Here is a 16,962-nt window from a genome sequence, read left to right on the forward strand (position 1 = left end):
AGCTCAAATGCCTTCATGACACTGAAACCTTCCCTGCACCCATTTTCTTTTCCTGGAGGTCCTGATGGTACTCTCTTGCTTTTCTTTGTGTTCCTTTCACTGCCTGGAATGTCTCCTCCTGCCTTATCAATTTCTGACCTCATTTTATTTATTTTAAAAATTTTGGGGGGCTTCCCTGGTGGCGCAGTGGTTGAGAGTCCACCTGCCGATGCAGGGGACACGGGTTCGTGCCCCGGTCTGGGAAGATCCCACATGCCGCGGAGTGGCTGGGCCTGTGAGCCATGGCCGCTGAGCCTGCGCGTCCGGAGCCTGTGCTCCGCAACGGGAGAGGCCACAGCAGTGAGAGGCCCGCATACCGCAAAAAAAAAAAAAAAAAAAAAAAATTTTTTTGGCCGGGCCATGTGGCTTGTGGAATCCTAATTCCCTGACCAGGGATCAAACCCAGGCCCTCAGCAGTAAAAACACAGAGTCCTAACCACTGGACCACCAGGAAATTCCCTGACCTCATTTTAAAGCTCAGCTAAAATGTCATTAACCTCTCTTTCTTTAGGTTGACCTGACTTAGTCCATCTCATCCCACTGTTAATTGTTCCGTGATGTGTTCTCTTATCCCTTTATATATGTTTCTATTATTGCACTTATTTGTATTGGTGCTTATTTATGTTGGTATCCTAATAGAATGGAACATCTTGAAGGTAGGCACTGGGTTGTACTCATATCTCTCTCTAGACCTTTGTATAGAGAATCAACAAGTGTTTATGGAATTAAGTTGAAATGAATTTTAAAATGTGAACTGTATGATCTGAGGTATAAAACGTTTCAGCAGGGAAGACAATAGGACTAGGCAAACATGCAAATAAGTTTTATGAAACCCTGACTGGAGATTTCAGAAAAACAGTTTATGATAACCCATGATTAAGGAGGAAGTACATAAAGAATAACAAAAGTTGGGGACTTTGCCTTTTTCTTCATTCTTTATCAGTTTTCCCTTATGAATCATCTAAAGAAGCGTTTGCTCATTAGCAAGAGTTCTAGGTATCCTGCAACTCTGATGTCATGGAAATTCAGATATTTAGAAGCAGGCATCTAGAAGGAAGTAACTTTTTATTAGAGAAGAAATAGAATGAGAACCTTCTGTAGGCATGTGTGACGTGTTTAGTAAATTGTCATTCTCTGACTTGTACACTCAAGGCTCACAATAGCACTTTGAATGGAGCAAGATAAAGTTAAGGAGTTTAAACTAGACATCAAAGCCCAATCATTTTCTGAATCTTTTATACTTTGATATAGAACAAAGGAAGGGAACTCATTTTTGGTAATCACAGACATTAAAGGAAAATCAAGGCAGCCTTACACTGTTAAAAAAATCCATCTGATTTGAGATTCATGCCAGTATACAGGGGTTTCATGGCTCAATGTAACCTTAGTCCAACTTACCAACTCTTAGTACAAATTGTACTTCTATATTTTTATTTTTGATTTTGTGGCATATTTATACTTTTTAGGCTCTTTAGACATAAAATTTCATAGTGTTCAAATTTTTTAAGAAAAAAGTCTGAGAAATTAACCAAAGGCAAGAATCTAAATATTTAATATAATTAATGTGGATAACAATGTATGAAAAAGGCAGTTTGTTGTCACATATTTGTCAAACAGAAATACAAGCATATGTAGAGAAGATACTATTTTAATTAATTTTGTGCCTTGAACACCTATTAACCTCAATACGTTATTTTTTCAGTAATAGCTAATAATTTTTTTATACAAGTGAGCACACATCTAAATAAGAAACAGAAAATATTTATACCACAGAGAGAATATGCTTTTTAATAGGAATTTAAAACTGAAGTTTTTTTTTTTTTTTTTTTTGCGGTACGCGGGCCTCTCACTGCTGTGGCCTCTCCCGCTGCGGAGCACAGGCTCCGGACGCGCAGGCTCAGCGGCCACGGCTCACGGGCCCAGCCGCTCCGCGGGGCACGAACCCGCATCCCCTGCATCGGCAGACGGACCCCCAACCACTGCGCCACCAGGGAAGCCCAAAACTGAAGTTTTAACTGAAATCCCCCAATACAAAAAAGTATGAAATTTCAAGTTAGGTAACTATCATGAAGGAAATAATTCAAAGCCTATTCTGCAACTCAAATGCTCTTATTCACTTTAAGAATATAAAATAGTTGAGACAGAGGAGATTTGTGTAGGGATTTTACTGGGGAAAGTTGAACTCACCAACTCCAGTGGGGAGGGCATGGAGGATGCTTCTTCAGCTCATGCCAGGGGGCTTCCATGGGCTTCTGTGGGATCTTGTGAGAGCTTGGGATGTGTTTGTTCCCTGCAATGAAGGGATTCTGTAGAAACTGGGAAGCAGGTTGCCCAACTGTTTCTGTGGCAGAATCAAGAGGGAGAGAATGGCCTACAGGGCAAAGGATGTGTGAGTATTTCCCAAGGACCAGGTGAAGTCCCATGGGAGAGAAGGAGCTGACTGGAGCCATCTTGAGTCCTGCCTAGGAGAACTTCTGCCAGAGGGTGAAAGGACTCCAGTAGGGAGGATACAACAGGGCTGAGGAAACAGGAGCTGAGGGGTGATTAGGAGTGGACAGCTAAAAGGAAAGGTGCATTACCCACATTGTAGGGGTTGCAATTAGAGAAGCCCAGAAGCAGCTCTCCAAAGAGACCCTGGAGAGCCGACCTTAAACACATATCAGTAGCTTCATGGGCCAGTGACCTGTGCAGACCTGTGCACAGAGACCTGTACTTTGTTTAATCCTCTGCTTTGCTGTCTTGAAATTCTTAATTATTTTGCAACAAGGGACCCAGCGTTTCCGTTTTGCACTGGGTCCTGTAAATCCTATGGGGGGTTCTGTGTGTCAGGCCAAGAGAGTGCAAAACTGGATAACAACATTACCAGCTAGATAAGAATTGTTTTGTCCTTCATCCAGAGACTGACTTGTGGGGGGTAAGAGGAAAACGAGATGGAGAAATAGAGAAGCTGAGTTTGCCTGTTTTCCCCATACAGGCTTTCAGCCTAAAGAAGGCTTGAATTCTAAATCAAATTCAGTGTTTTGTTTAAAATCTAATTTCTGATTGAGATAGTGTTTGCAGCTGAAAGTGGCCATAGTTCTATCTAGGAACTAAAGGTCGATAGAAAAATTCTGATACTGAATTTCCTCTTACTATAAAAAGCAAACTAGTATTATTTAATGAAATATTACAAATTCAACAGTTGAAGGACTTTGTAGTGGGTTAAAAAAAAGTCAGGTGTAGATCTGAAGCTTTCCAGTTGACTCGGAAAGTATTTTAGTACTTTATTACTTCTTCACTAGTAGAAGAAGTTGTGTTTTAAAATTGATGGGGAAACTTTCTGGAACAGAACTGTATTTACATGAGATAACTGAGGAAGGAGTTGAGGTAATTACCTAGGTGAGGGTTGGAAATTTACTGTCATTATTTCACTGCTAGCAGTTGTATTAAGAAGTTGAGTCCTCACAGAGCAGGTTCTGAAACAGGAAATGCACACCACCTCAGGAAGTTAAAATTATATCCTAAAATGAGGCTCTGGGATTAAAATATGTAGGTATTAGTATTATTGCATACCTCTATTCACCCGCAGTCCGAATAATAATGTGTATGCTTGTTGCTTTGGAATCAGAACATGAATTCTAGGTCAATTCTCCACGAGCAGTTATTTAATTGTGGTAACTTTCTGTGACCCAAGTGTTCTGAAATACTAAATATAATGTCCAGAGATTGCTTAAGTTGCTAACAGACTTAGCCATCTAAGAGAGAACATGACAATATGAATGAAAAATTTTTCATTCACACTCTAGTAACACAGCAGGAAAACAAGTCTGCCAATATAAAACAAGAGGGAGGTTTCCAGAGAGCTTTAAGTATCCCCTTTGCACATGGCAACAGATTAGTGACATACCTGTTCTTCAGGTATTCTCATGTTACTAATACAGACCTATACCTTAAGAAAGATAGCTGTAAAAAAGAGAAAAGACAGTATCGATAACTATTGTAACTTACTCTTCTGCTACTTATACCTGGATTTAAACTATGTTCTTTTGGAAATTGCTCTATTAATCATTTAGAATATTCATTAATTACAGCTATAGACTTAGCATGGTTATTTCAGAAACCAACTGTGGCAGAGACTGCTGGCTGTTCATCAAACTAATTTCTTTTTCTTCCTGGGCTAGACTCCATTTCATGGGTTGCCTTGTAGTTTGGTGGCTTGGGAGTGTTCTAGCCAGTGGAATGGGAATGGAAGTGATGTGCACAAAACCTTCCTTGAGTGATCCTCCATGTTTTGCCCCTTTCTGCCAGCTTGATGTTGTAATAATGTATTGAATGCATCAGAACTCTAACATGGAAGAAACTTTATTCCTATAAATGCCTAGAGGAGACTTGCCTGCCATTCTGAACTTTACATGGATGAGAAATACACTTCTATTGCTGTGTGCCAGGATAGATTTTTGTATTTATTTGTTGTAGCAGCTAGTGTTAACAAATATATTCATGTTTATGGTAAAGGAATTTTAGCTTGCTAATCGTTCACTATGTTTTAGATACTATCTAATATTTCATCACATTTAATTCTCATAATAAGCTGTTGAAGTAGTTGTAATCATCGTTGCACAAATGAGGAAATTAAAGCTTAGAAAAGTTAAGAAAATTGCCTGAGACCTCAATTCTGCAGAGGGAGGATTTGAACTCAGATCTCCAAGTCTCCAAAGTGTGTTCATGATCTTTCCAATAAGCCATCCCAAGAGGAGAGTACAGTATAAACTGCACATAGGACACAAAGAGTTATTTGCCCATTCATTCATTAATTTATCCAACAAACACATTTTGTGCATACTTTGTGTCATGTTCTGTTCTGGACACTGGAGACAAGATACCCTTTTTATAAAGGCAGAGAGGCAGTAACTTAATTTTTGTTACCTGATGTCCCGAAATTCTAAATGTACCTTCTAGTTTAAGTTACTCCCAAGAAATGGTGGAAGTACTAACAAATAGCTCTCAGTATCTAATTTATTCATTGGTAGTCAAGAAGAGTGAATACTTAAGCTGCATAAGTAACTACTACTGAGAGATACTAGCCTTAAGAATTTCTGGCTTAATAAAGAATGAGGGCTTTGTCTCCAAAATTTAGGAGGGACATTCCCATGGATGAACATGTTCCTGCTGCCCATATTACTGGAAAGTGATGACAACGAAGAGATCTCTAGCATACACTGTGTATGAAGTACCATCATATCACAATTGGCAGATTCTCCAAAATTCATGATGGCACAGTCTAAGAGAAAGAACAATGGTACTTAAGTAAATAATAGTTCTATAATAAATAATTGTATAATAAAAACTGATATGCTTTTATTACAGAAATTGATGAAACTACTAGAGTAGAAGTACAAAACACAGAAGAAATAGAAGTTTACAACTTTTCAAATACATGAAGCCCAGAGTATATAATACATTGTAGTTTATACAATACTTACTTTTAGGGTTTAATCCAGTTAAGATTTAATACAATCTGATGAGATGGAGAAATATTTTGAGGCAGTATGGCTCATAAGACAAATTTGGTTCTCACAAATATGTTGATGTTAAAACTGGAAACAAATGAAAATTGCAGTTGGTAAGAGATATCTGGTAATTCAGAATATCACCACTCTCAGAGTTAAGTATTTAAAAGAGCTTTTGAGACACTCTTTTTAGCGCTGGTGTCATAGTGACTATTTTCTTAAAAATAAAAAGTGGGTTGGGTTATTATAGAATAAAAATCTGACCAATTTTTGTTACTCCCAAGCAAGAAATCTGTAACGGAATCACTTTGCCAATAGGGACTGTTAGAGGTCTGATAATTATGGTAATAAATTATATTTTATACACAGATAAACTAAATAGAATTAGGAGACAGTGTATATTTATTAATCAGTTCATGACGCGCTGGGAAATACGGAAGATGGAGAAAAGCAGCAATTGAGGACTTTTACTCTCGGGTGGATTGTATATATTAAAATGGCAAATTTTGTTCTGAAATGGTCAGAGAAGTGCTTCCCTTACAAATGGAGAAAATCGACTTAAAAAGCACTTCCTTTTTTAATTAGGTTTCATATCCCTGTCCACAATCCCAATAGATATGCATTTCATAAAAGGTGTGGACATAGATATATAAATACAACTCCCTATATAAATACCAGGGATATAGTGTAAAAGAATGACTACCATCCCAATGTTGTCTGGACATGGTAAGAGTAGGAAGTGCGCGTCAGAAGGAATCACTCTTCTAAAGAAAGAAGCTAAAAGCACTAACAAGAATCTTGCATTGGGAGAAATAACAGGTACACCATCAAGGTTAGAGCCACGTGGTGAAATAATACGGTTTTTTCAAAGTGTTCCAGAAGCAATAATACATGGTGTCAGAAGAAGTAAACTTCTTTTATAACTTTATGGAGTATGATGTATAGTTAAAAAAAAAATTGGCCATTTTGAAAAAAAAACAGTGTTTCCATTGCAAATATCCTCAGAAGCCATGAACTTCAAAAGAAAGAAATGCTATCTATCTTCTTCGTAGTGAGTGCAATACATCATGGCTTCCCCAAAATCAATGAAAACTACCGTCTCTAAAAAGTGTGAAATTTTAAGGTTGAATTACGATGCTAATGCAAGCCGTACACTATGTGTGGTGACTGCTTACAGGAAGCCCAGGGAGGATGGCTCTTCCGAGAGAGGTGTTCTAGACTGGACGATAAGGTCTCCTAGGAGTCAGGAACGGTGTCAGACTCTGGACTGACCTCTGAGGTGCAGAGGGGTGGGCCCGGCTCCAAGCTTTCCGGGGCGCGCCCCCACAGGGCACCGCCCATCTCTGGGGCCTCAGGTCCGGGCCCCTCACGCGCTCGGCTTGACCTCCTTGGAGCTGCGGCGGGCGGGAGGAAAAGCCCCGGGCCTGGCTGCGCGCGGAAGGCAGAAGAGCCTCCCCTGCCGGGCCTCGGGTGCCCGCAGCGCGCCAGGAGGGCGCGGGGAAAACCCACAACTTCCCGCCCAGGAACGACGCCCCGCTCCCGGCTTCGGCTGGGGGGGGAGGGGGGGCGTGTTCTCGCGAGAGGAGAAGGGGCGCGGGCCGCCGCGGGCTTGGGGGCGCGGGGAAGCCCGCGGACGGGGGCCCGCGGGGAGGGGGCAGAGGCGGCGGGCCGGCTGGGGACGCGGGGAAACAGCTCCCGCCAGTCGCCGTGCGCCAGCCCCTGACGTCAGGAGTTTTCCTCAAAGTCAACAACAAGCCTGCGGCGGCGGCGGTAGCGAGAGCTGATCAGCGGCGGCCCCATAGGGAGGAGGGGGCGGGGAGGCGGCGGCGGGCCCCCCAGCGGGGCGCAGCCCGAGAGGAGGCCGCAGACCCCCGACCCGCGCCAGGCCGCCAGGGCCCAGAGCCTCCACCCGCCGCCGCCTCGCCTCGCCGGCGCGACCCGGCCCCCGCCCGAGCGGAGTTTTCTGGTGATGAATTGAATTTGTAGCCGAGATCCGATTCCCACGTAGAGTCTCCGCCCCCTCCCCCCGCCGCCTCCCTCCTCCCGCCGCCGCCGCCGCCGCCGCCGCTGCCGCCGCCGCCGCCGCCTCCGCCTCCTCCCGCTCCAGCTCCGCGGCCCGGCCGGCTCCCTCCCTCCCTCCCCTGCAGCCCGCCGCCTGCCCTCCCGCCGGCCACACCGGCTCCAGGGGGGCCAGAGGCTCTGCGGGGTGGGGGGAGGACAGGAGGGGAGGAGGAGGGAGGGGGACCCCCGAGTCGCCCCCTCTCCTCCCCCCGCCCCCCGGCTCCATCCTCCGCCGCCGCCCGAGCAGCTGCGGGGCCGCCGCCGCCGCCTTTGCAGGTAACAGCCACCGCCCCCCACTCTTGCCCTCTCCCCGCCGCGCCTGTTCTCCCTCCGGACCCCCCTCGGGCGGGGGTGGCGGTGGGTGAATGAGGTGGGGGTGTCCGGCTTGTCACCGCGCCGGGGGCGTGGGCGGGGGCTGGGTCGCAGGGGGCTGGGGTTGGGATGCGGGTGCGGAGGCCGGGGATGCCCGGCGCGGACAGACCGCACCCCTCACTTTGCTGAGGGAAGCTGAGGCGGCGGTGCGCGGGGGCCGGGGAGGGTGTTCCTGGCCTAGCGATGCGGTCCGGGTCTGGGCCGCCCGGGCCCGGCGCCTCTGGTCTCTGCGCCACTCTCGATACAGCCCGCTCACCCTCCTCGCCGGCCGGCGGCTAGGGGAGGGGGCCCGCTCGGCCTGGGGTGGCGGCGGGGTTATGTAACGCGGGGAGCGCCTGTGTCAGGGCGTTTGGGTGGGGGAGGGGGCTGTGTGCGCGTGGGTGGGGGAAGGCAGGGATGCGACGGCTCCCCGGGGTCTTGTTCTCCACACCGCCCCCCCCCCCCCCCCACTCCGCCGCCGGCGCACAGGAAGAGACGGCCCTGGTCGGGTGGGGGTGTGTGGGAGGTGGGGAACGTGCTTGTCTGTGTTTTTAATAGTAGTGGGGTTTTGATCCGCTCCGGAGTTGTGTGCTAAGAATAGAAATGTACGGAAGATGCTGGCTTTGGCGGATCCAGTGATGCTGTCGCTGCTGGCGGCGGCGGCGGCGGCGGCGGCGGCGGCGGCGGCGGCTCTGGCTGCAAGTAAACAAACCAGCCTCTTCCTCGTCCACCTTCTCCTGCGCATCGGTCTGCATCAGCCATGATGCTAGTGGGGCCCTTCTGAGCCCAAAGTTGAAGCGGAGCTGGTTGCTGTGTTCACCCTGACTCCTAGGCGGGGTCACCTCTTGTTTGGGATTTCCCGGGAATCTACAGTTAGGCTAGATTGAATTTCTTTGGGGCCCTGTTTTCAATACCGGTATTTACTGTTTATCTTCTGAAAGCAGAGGAAATGTTTACCCATAAGTCAAGGCTGACATACTCACGTTTCTTCCATAAAATAATGTTATGAAAATAAAACCAACACGTTTCACCAGTGTGGTAATTGGTTGAAAGCCCAGTAGTTTGTAATGGATAACGTTTCCAAGTAGAAATTCAACAGTGAAACCCAGGTATCTATATTAATTACTGGTGTCAATAAAATGTTCACACTTTTTTAGTTCATCATGAAGCTAAAGAATGTGGAATAGTGCCTTTTTTTGTAGTTAATGCGTTGGCAACTGCCTCAAATCATCAATTTAGATATATGTTCCATCTTTGGTAAAGCATGGTCATGTAATATCTTTTAGTGGACTGTAAATCATTAGACAACTATTGGGCTTTGTTTTTGATGGAGAGTCACTAAATTAGGTTATGCATTGTTGGAAAATACTTGAAAAAGCCAAAGGAGGAAGAATTCCATAAAGATGGTTTAGGAAACTGTGTCTTCAGAACTTGTCATGGCGAAATATGTGTAAATGAATAGGAATATTACAGGAGGTGGTTGTCTAAAACGTGAAAACATCTTTTATTGGAATATCTACTTATTAGTATTACTAGCTTTAAGGTGTATGACAGGATGCACAATTATTTGCAAGATAGAAGTCAGGACTGTAGATTTTTTTTCCTTTGCCGATACATAGTCTTGACTTTGAAAGTTCACCAGTGAGATTGCATCTGAAGACCTGTTTTTTGTTTTTCTCACTAGGGTTTATCCCAATATCTGACTGGTTTGAGCTTTTAATTTTAAAGTGAGGGAAGTGCATGTATCACACGAATGAGGCAACATTGGAAGTTAGGTGAATGTAAAGTTTTAGTTTTATGTTTGTACCGTGTATTTGCAGTATGTATTCTTAGAGTGTTTGAAAAATAATGTCTCAAGTAATTCTGCAAAAAATTTTTGAAACTATTATTTGTATTCATTTTGTCTCCTACTTTTAGCCGTTCTGTAATGATTACTTTAGTGAATTGTTTTCCAACTTAAAATTAATTTTTACTTTGACTCTTAGTTTAAGTTGTGTATGTCAGAATATTGCTTTGGATGTTTTTGTTTATGTAACTTAAATGGCTGTAAAATATTTTAAATAAGATTTCATTCATTCATTCATTCAACAAATATTAGAGTGTGAACTGTGTGGTAGGGACTGATTTGATTAAAAACTTTTACTATTTACATTTCATCCAGAAGATCACCACTATTAGACAGTGAATTTGTTTTCATAATCACTGCAAATCTAAACATGTTTTTGTTAAACATATGGGACACATGTACTTAGCATAGAGTCTTGTGCAAAGTAAGGATTTAAGGTTTTTTAAACTCTAGCTTTCTATTTAAACATGAGACATTCTTACAAAAAATTCAATGGAAATTTTCAACTACTTAGTTTTTTTTAAAAAGAGGAACTGGTTTTACAAATTAATTTTGTGGAAGTTTAGAATTTACTTAAACTTTGCCTATTTTTATGAAAAGATGGCTATACTTTCTTTTGTTGTTATATCTTTTAGTACTATAATTCACCCTTGGGAAGATAAGGCAATTGTTAATGATGTGTTAATTGGATTTTTAGCATGATTTGATAGGATCTAGTCTTTATAGTGAGATTAAGTTTCAAGCACTAAAAAATATTTAACATAAAAATATATGACTAACATAAGATGCAAGACAGAAAAAGAAATCATTTCATTTTGACCAAATCAGTCGTGTAATTTGACTTGCATTTTTATTTTTAAGTTAATATAAATCAATGCACATGATTAATTTTTGTAGATTTGTGTTAGAGTATTTAAATTATTTAAAATTTCTCTTTTACTCCAGGTTTCAGAGTGCGCATCAGAATTCTAAATGTTCCTTTCGTACACCATGTACTTTTCTGTAGTTGCCTGAATCATCTGATCTTAACTTACATGTTTTATCATGGTCTTTTATGTATGATAGAGCTACATTCAATTTAGAGTTAATGCTAGCCAGTGCCTGATGAGCGCTTGCATGTGCCAGGTACTGTTATATGTGCTTAATGTGTATAAATGCATTTAATCTTCACAATAGCCTGTTACACTTTTGAAAGTGATTTTCACAGGAGAAAATACTTTTTCTGGCATTGTAAAATTTTGTTTCATTTTAACTTTAGTAATTTTGAAACACTTTTTCTTTCAGTGTTTGTCCTAACCTGTTTGTACCTATTATTAGAATTCACAATGACAATGCTAAATTTCAATGAACTTGTATAGTATAATTTCCACAGAAATCAAGATAATATAGTAAAACATATTGACTGATCCGTAACTTTTCTAAAGTTTCATTTCTTTCAAATGCTGAATTAAATGCCACAGATGTTTACATGTTTTATTGTAGCACCATAGTCTTTGAACATGTTAGATGTAAACATTTCCTTTGCCAGGAAATCTCCAAATGGTAGTCGATAGGTAAATTGGTGTATGCTTCTTGACCTGTAGATTTGGTTTTTAGTTCTTTTCAGTACTCTGTTTATATTTATTTGTCACCAATTACAGATATTTCACACTTTTAAGTGGGTATATTTTGCTAATATTCAGAGGGAAAAGTAAAAAAAAATTATTGGAAGAAATCATTGGGAGATTTTCAAATGAGAATTTTTCTTCTCTATGTTAATTGAAAAAGCCTCTGACTATATTTGGGAGTCTAGGGGATGAGAGGGGGAGGAAGATGGTATTTTTGCCAGTAGTGGAATTTAGTCCAAATTTTGTCTGAGTGGAATTGATGTTTGAATGTTTTATCTTCTCAACTATATATTAACCTTTTGAGGACAGGAACTGTGTATAATCAGGATACTGTCACCTAAGATGCCATCTATAAGTGAAATAGATACTCAGTAGCTTTAAACTTGAAGAACCATAAATAAGAGCTATTTAGAGTTCATCTAATGCTATACTTTTATTTTTATGGCTAAGGAAACTGAGGCACAGAGAATTAAAGGGCCTTATACAGCATTAGTCTGGGCCGGGCAGAGTTGGGAATAGGGACCCAAGTTTCTTGTCCTGTCCTGTGCTCTTTCTAATGCACCATTGTAATGAACTTTGTTACAGGATTCCATACCTACTGGTTAACTTTCAGTTTAATCAGGAGTAAAATCTGTCAGGCTGATTAATGACATTTGTGTGTGTGTGTATTCTTTTTGTTTTATAATCAGGGAGGTCCCTGAGTCAGATTTTAGAAGGATTTTACAGGTGTATTGGAAAAATATGGCCAACTGTGCAACTAAGATTGTTTTAGTAGCAACCCTTAACCTGTCCGTGTGTTGTTACATAAGTGCTTTCAAATAGAGACAAGCCACATTTTACATGAGAAATGTAGGGGTGAATTTGTCAGGAGCTTGTTCAGTGGTTTAGGTGAGCCAGAAGAATCCAATAAGCATTTTCTTAGTTGTTTCAAATTAGAATATTAAATATATCACCCAGCATGAGTTGTTTTTTTTTACTCGATTAATAATGGATGTGTTGGTTGAAATGGCATGCAAATGCCCTAAACAGGGGTAGGGAAGAGGGGGGGAAATGCTTTATGGTTTTATATGCATATTTCAAAGTTTATAAAGCTGATTTTTAAGAATTGGCAATTTAGAATAACTGATATTTTGTGTGAAAGTTAGAAATCTTGCCTTTGCTTATTCAGGTATTTTCCCATAGTGTGAAACAGTGAAGATATCTATATGGAAAGAGTTGAAAGAAAATCCACAAAGTGTATTGTAGTATGAAGAGAGGAAAGGTATCCATAGTATATAGTTTGTATGGTTCACTTCCCTATATGATATGTTTTTAGCAGGATAACTCTTAAAAGGACAGACTGGCTTAGAGTTATTTGAAGTGGCGATCAGGTTACCTTGAATTTCCCTTCCACTCCACTATTTTTCCTTTCCCTCAAATCCTTTTAAAAGTTTCATTAGCCTTATGCATTTATTATGGCATACATTAGTCTCACCTATTTTTTAAAATCAGTAAATATCATAGAATTACACCATGGTTACCCTTGACCATCATTGTTTTTCAGAGTAGCAACTTTCTATTGTATTTGGATATCAGTTCTTCATTACTTTAGTTTGGCTAGCGTACCTAAAGTATATAAAAAATGTGGGTGCAGAGCAAGTATATTCTACATAGTATTAATTATAGCCAAATGTATAGTAGTTTATAGAAGGTTGTATTATAGATTTGTATCATGGCTTTTAACTTAGAAATTAACATACAGGAAATTATTAACCTATGAATTTTGCTCTTTATAAAATAGAATTGCTTGGGGTGCTTTTTAACTTTATGTCAACTTAACTTTTAGTCTTCTATTATAATTTCGTTTGTGATGCAGTAGTTATATTTAATTTTTAATTTGTTTGAAAACATGCTTTACTGGACTTCTGAAATATAATTTTTAACAGAAAAAAATGTTCAGAACTATTCACAAATGTACATGTTTTTCAGAGCTCATATTGTGTTATTTTGTAGCAAGCATAACAAACTGATAGAAGAAGTAGTTACTTGTCACTAACTTGTTATGGTAACTGTGAGGAAATGTCATCGTTATTGATTGGTTACTGTCTTCTTAGGTTCAAAATTGTAGATGTTATAGCTACTGCACAAATTTGTTGCAGAGTTAAATGAGAAAATATATGTGAAAGCACTTTGATAACAAATTATTATAGATTTGGAAAAGAGTTTTGAAATACTTAGTTTTGCTTGCCCCCTGTATACTCAATTATAGTTCTTGTCACAGAGTAGATAATCAATACATCTGTATTGACTGAACGAACATATATGTGTGTATATATATACATATATATATATATAATGTTGCGCGAATGATATTTTAAACAGATGTTTGAAGAACTTTATTGCTTAAAATTGAATGGTTGGCTGCTGTAAGTAAACAGATATCTTTTAAAAATTCTTAAAAGTATCATGAAGAAAATATCCTATTCTTTCCCTTTTTCCTCCCATAATGGATAATTTTGGGCAGTGTTGATGCCTGATTTGTTTGGGAATTGAAACTTGACCATCTCAACAAAAAGTCGAGAAAAAAGGATAATTTTAATGTGTGTTAGGCATTAAAATTAATAGGAAACATACTTTAATGAATAGGGAAGAATATTTATTTCAACTTTAATTATTTTTTTGTAGGTGCTTCCATAATGTTTAAGTTTAGGTTTGTTTTTACCATGGCTTCATACCATTCTCTGTCGACTTACAGTATTAATTTGCTTCGTCTTTATTAGGTATCTAAAGCTGCATCTTTGTTCTTTCACTCATCCATTCATTCACTTATTCCATATTTGTTGAGCATCTCTTATGTGCCAGGCAGCATTAAATTGCTTTACTAAATAATAATGCTATTGAATAAGGTAAAAGATGTGAAAATGTTTTGTAAATTGTAAAATGACATTCAAATGTAATTATTATCATTATCAAATTCTCAATTTTGTATGAAAATACTTTTAGTGTAACTGCTTTGTGTGAATTATAAATTGAATCTACTAAGAATTTTGTATGAAATTTTTTATAAGAATGGGAAAAATTAGATTACCCAGCAATGAATGTTTAACGCAATAGGTTTAAAAGAAAAATATACCAAATTTTCTTTCTTACAGCTCATTGGATAGAACACATTTCTAAAGAAGTTAGGACTGTAGGACTCTACCTTAGGAAGCAGATTACATGCCTGAAGTACAGCTCATCATTTGGCAGATTAGTGTTTTTAGTAACATGGAAGACTGAGTGGGAGAGTGTATTTGACTTGGTGCAAGAGTGTTGCCACTGTAGGAAAAGTAGATCAAAGAATATAGTTTACTGCTTGAGAGTCGATAGCATTGGTTCTGTACTAAAGACAGCGTTTATTTCTAGCTTATTGATCATAATCCTAGAGTAGTATACCTTTGAACGTCTTTTAAATTGTGTTCAAATAATGTATCATTTTAGCCAGAGGTGACCTGAGCAATTTTAAAGCTGAAAATTATGAATATGGGTGGAATTTGGTAACATTTTAAGATGCAAAATGGATAAAGCCATCTCTGTAGTACCTGGTTCACTGGCCCTATTGAAGATGATAAATTTTGTCCTGTTGATTTAATATACATTTAAAAAGTTTAAATGTTTAGGCACTGATAAACATCTTTATCTAAAAAACTAGTTTTTGGAAACAGTTTCTTTATAAAATAGAATTCATTGATTTTGGGTTGATCTGAATATTTCAATATATTGTTTTGTCCTGAAGAGGCAGTGCTAGTGGAAAGTGTGTACCTGTTTTTGTGGTCTTGATTCTCTTATAAAGTAGCTGTATGACATTGGGCAAGTCACTTATCTGTCTTGATTTCTGTTTCCTCAACTGTAAAATGAGCGTCCCTTCTAGCTTTAAGATTCTTTCAGTGAAATGTCCACTTAAAAAAAAAATAGAACCAATTTTGAAAATACTTTTGTTTTTCTAGTGTTTTATATAAGGGTATTATAATACAAATTATTTTAATAGGAAAATATTCTGTATATGTTTATTGGATGTGTATTATTTTTTGTTTATTACTAAGTGTTGGTCGCTGATCTCTTACCTTTCCAATCCCAAGGATATTAAGATACGAATTTTCATTTACCCAGAGTATACAATTTTATAGTCAGAAACCAAGAATGGCTTAATAGATGTGAGGCCTCTTGCTGTAAGTACTACCAAAGAGAAGGTCTAAGTGCAGTTCTTTTAAAGACATCATTTTGCACTAGTGTCCCTAATATTTAACTCCCTTTATACAGTTGACTCTTGACCAGTACTGGGGTGGGTTGCTTCCTTCATCCCAACCCCAGTGTCAGAAATCTGCCTACTGCTATCTCTGTCTCAAAAACAAAGGAATTGGTAAATGACTTATCCAAGGGCAGGAAGCTGAAACAGTGTGGATAAAATAAGGATTCAAACTTTAGTTCTTTTGATTCTACATATTGTGGTCTCTAATTGAACACAAACTTTTCCCCACACTTAGTTTAAAGATCTGTAAAATGAAAATGCAGGTACTGTATTTATTGAAAAAAAATCCATGTATAAATGGACCTGCACAGTTCAAACCCATGTTGTTCAAGGGTTAATTGTAATTATTTATGTTGTATAAAGAGTTAACCCTTTCAGTTATCTAGCTTCATATTAAGTAGCCAGTTGACCATGTTGAGTTCTTCAGGAAGTTACATAAATCAAATTAAAATGATGTTTTGATTCTTTACTGGAAGCTTTTTTGTTTTTGTTTTTGCCTGTTTTTAATGGTGAAATGGGTCTTGTCTTGAATTATGTGGCCATTTCCTATGGCTGTTTTTCACAGTGTGTTCCCCTGGATTTCAATACATGTTACTAAAGGAAAAAAAAAAGCCCTGTGTGTTCAAGTAAGTTTAGGATTTGCTGAGATAAATAAGGTTATACATTATATATTTTGTACCTTTAATATGGTAATAGTGTTGTTTCAAGAGAAAGACATGGTTTATAGAATTTCGCAAACTTACTTGACCAAATAATTTTTTTTTCTTTTTTTAACCCTCTTTTTCTTCTTATTTTTCTGGAATTTCTCTTCGTATTCTGTCAAACATATTTTGGGAGAATACACCGAGATTCTAATATTCCTTTTGACTCTGAATGATTTTGAGGACAGTCTTGCTCCAGCCTGTAGTTGCTGCCCTCAGCCCCATGGCACATGAGTGGGGTGGTCTTCTATTCAGCCACATAAACTTTGTCAGTCTTTTCTTAAGAGAATGGTAGTCTTAATTCCTGACTGCTAAATTATTAGGCTCTGTACTTAATTTGCATTGGAAAAAGAACTGTAATTCATTTCAATACTAGCTAGGAAGTCTAACCTTGAACTTATTCCTATGCACTATTTATTAAAACCATATTTGAGAAAATAGTATAGTTATATAGTCCATACATCCATTTTTCTGGTTATCTGAAATTTATGCCTGGGTTCCTGGGTCACGTTTTTTGGTTCCTTTCTGTGGAAATGCTTTAATTCAATTTTATCTTGGCACTTTCCTTTTTAGCTTGAGAGGGACAATAAGAAATAGCCAG

General features: G+C 39.4%; 2 protein-coding genes across 5 annotated transcripts in view; one reads left to right on the forward strand and one right to left on the reverse strand.

Annotated features, from left to right (window-relative positions):
• Positions 1 to 5,505: 5,505 nt before the first annotated feature.
• On the reverse strand, positions 5,506 to 7,860 carry LOC307177817 (uncharacterized protein). Its single transcript, XM_079905247.1, has 2 exons — positions 6,704 to 7,860; positions 5,506 to 5,615 (listed from the first exon to the last, which is right to left on the reverse strand). Exon 1 carries the CDS (start codon positions 7,813 to 7,815, stop codon positions 7,273 to 7,275), a length of 543 nt encoding a protein of 180 aa, XP_079761373.1. The 5' UTR covers positions 7,816 to 7,860; the 3' UTR covers positions 5,506 to 5,615; positions 6,704 to 7,272.
• AKT3 (AKT serine/threonine kinase 3) overlaps positions 7,737 to 16,962 on the forward strand; it is a 395,069-nt gene continuing 385,843 nt past the window's right edge. For all 4 annotated transcript variants that reach the window (XM_079905016.1, XM_079905021.1, XM_079905022.1 and 1 more), the window contains exon 1: positions 7,737 to 7,865. The gene's annotated coding sequence lies outside the window, so the exon portion shown is untranslated. The remainder of the gene's footprint in view (positions 7,866 to 16,962) is intronic.

This window comes from Stenella coeruleoalba, assembly GCF_951394435.1.
Source record: "Stenella coeruleoalba genome assembly, chromosome: 1".
NCBI lineage: Eukaryota > Metazoa > Chordata > Mammalia > Artiodactyla > Delphinidae > Stenella > Stenella coeruleoalba.

Excerpts from the sequence above, each read along its gene's own strand:
- LOC307177817 (XM_079905247.1), bottom strand. The coding sequence starts at position 7,815 with ATGGAGCCGGGGGGCGGGGGGAGGAGAGGGGGCGACTCGGGGGTCCCC.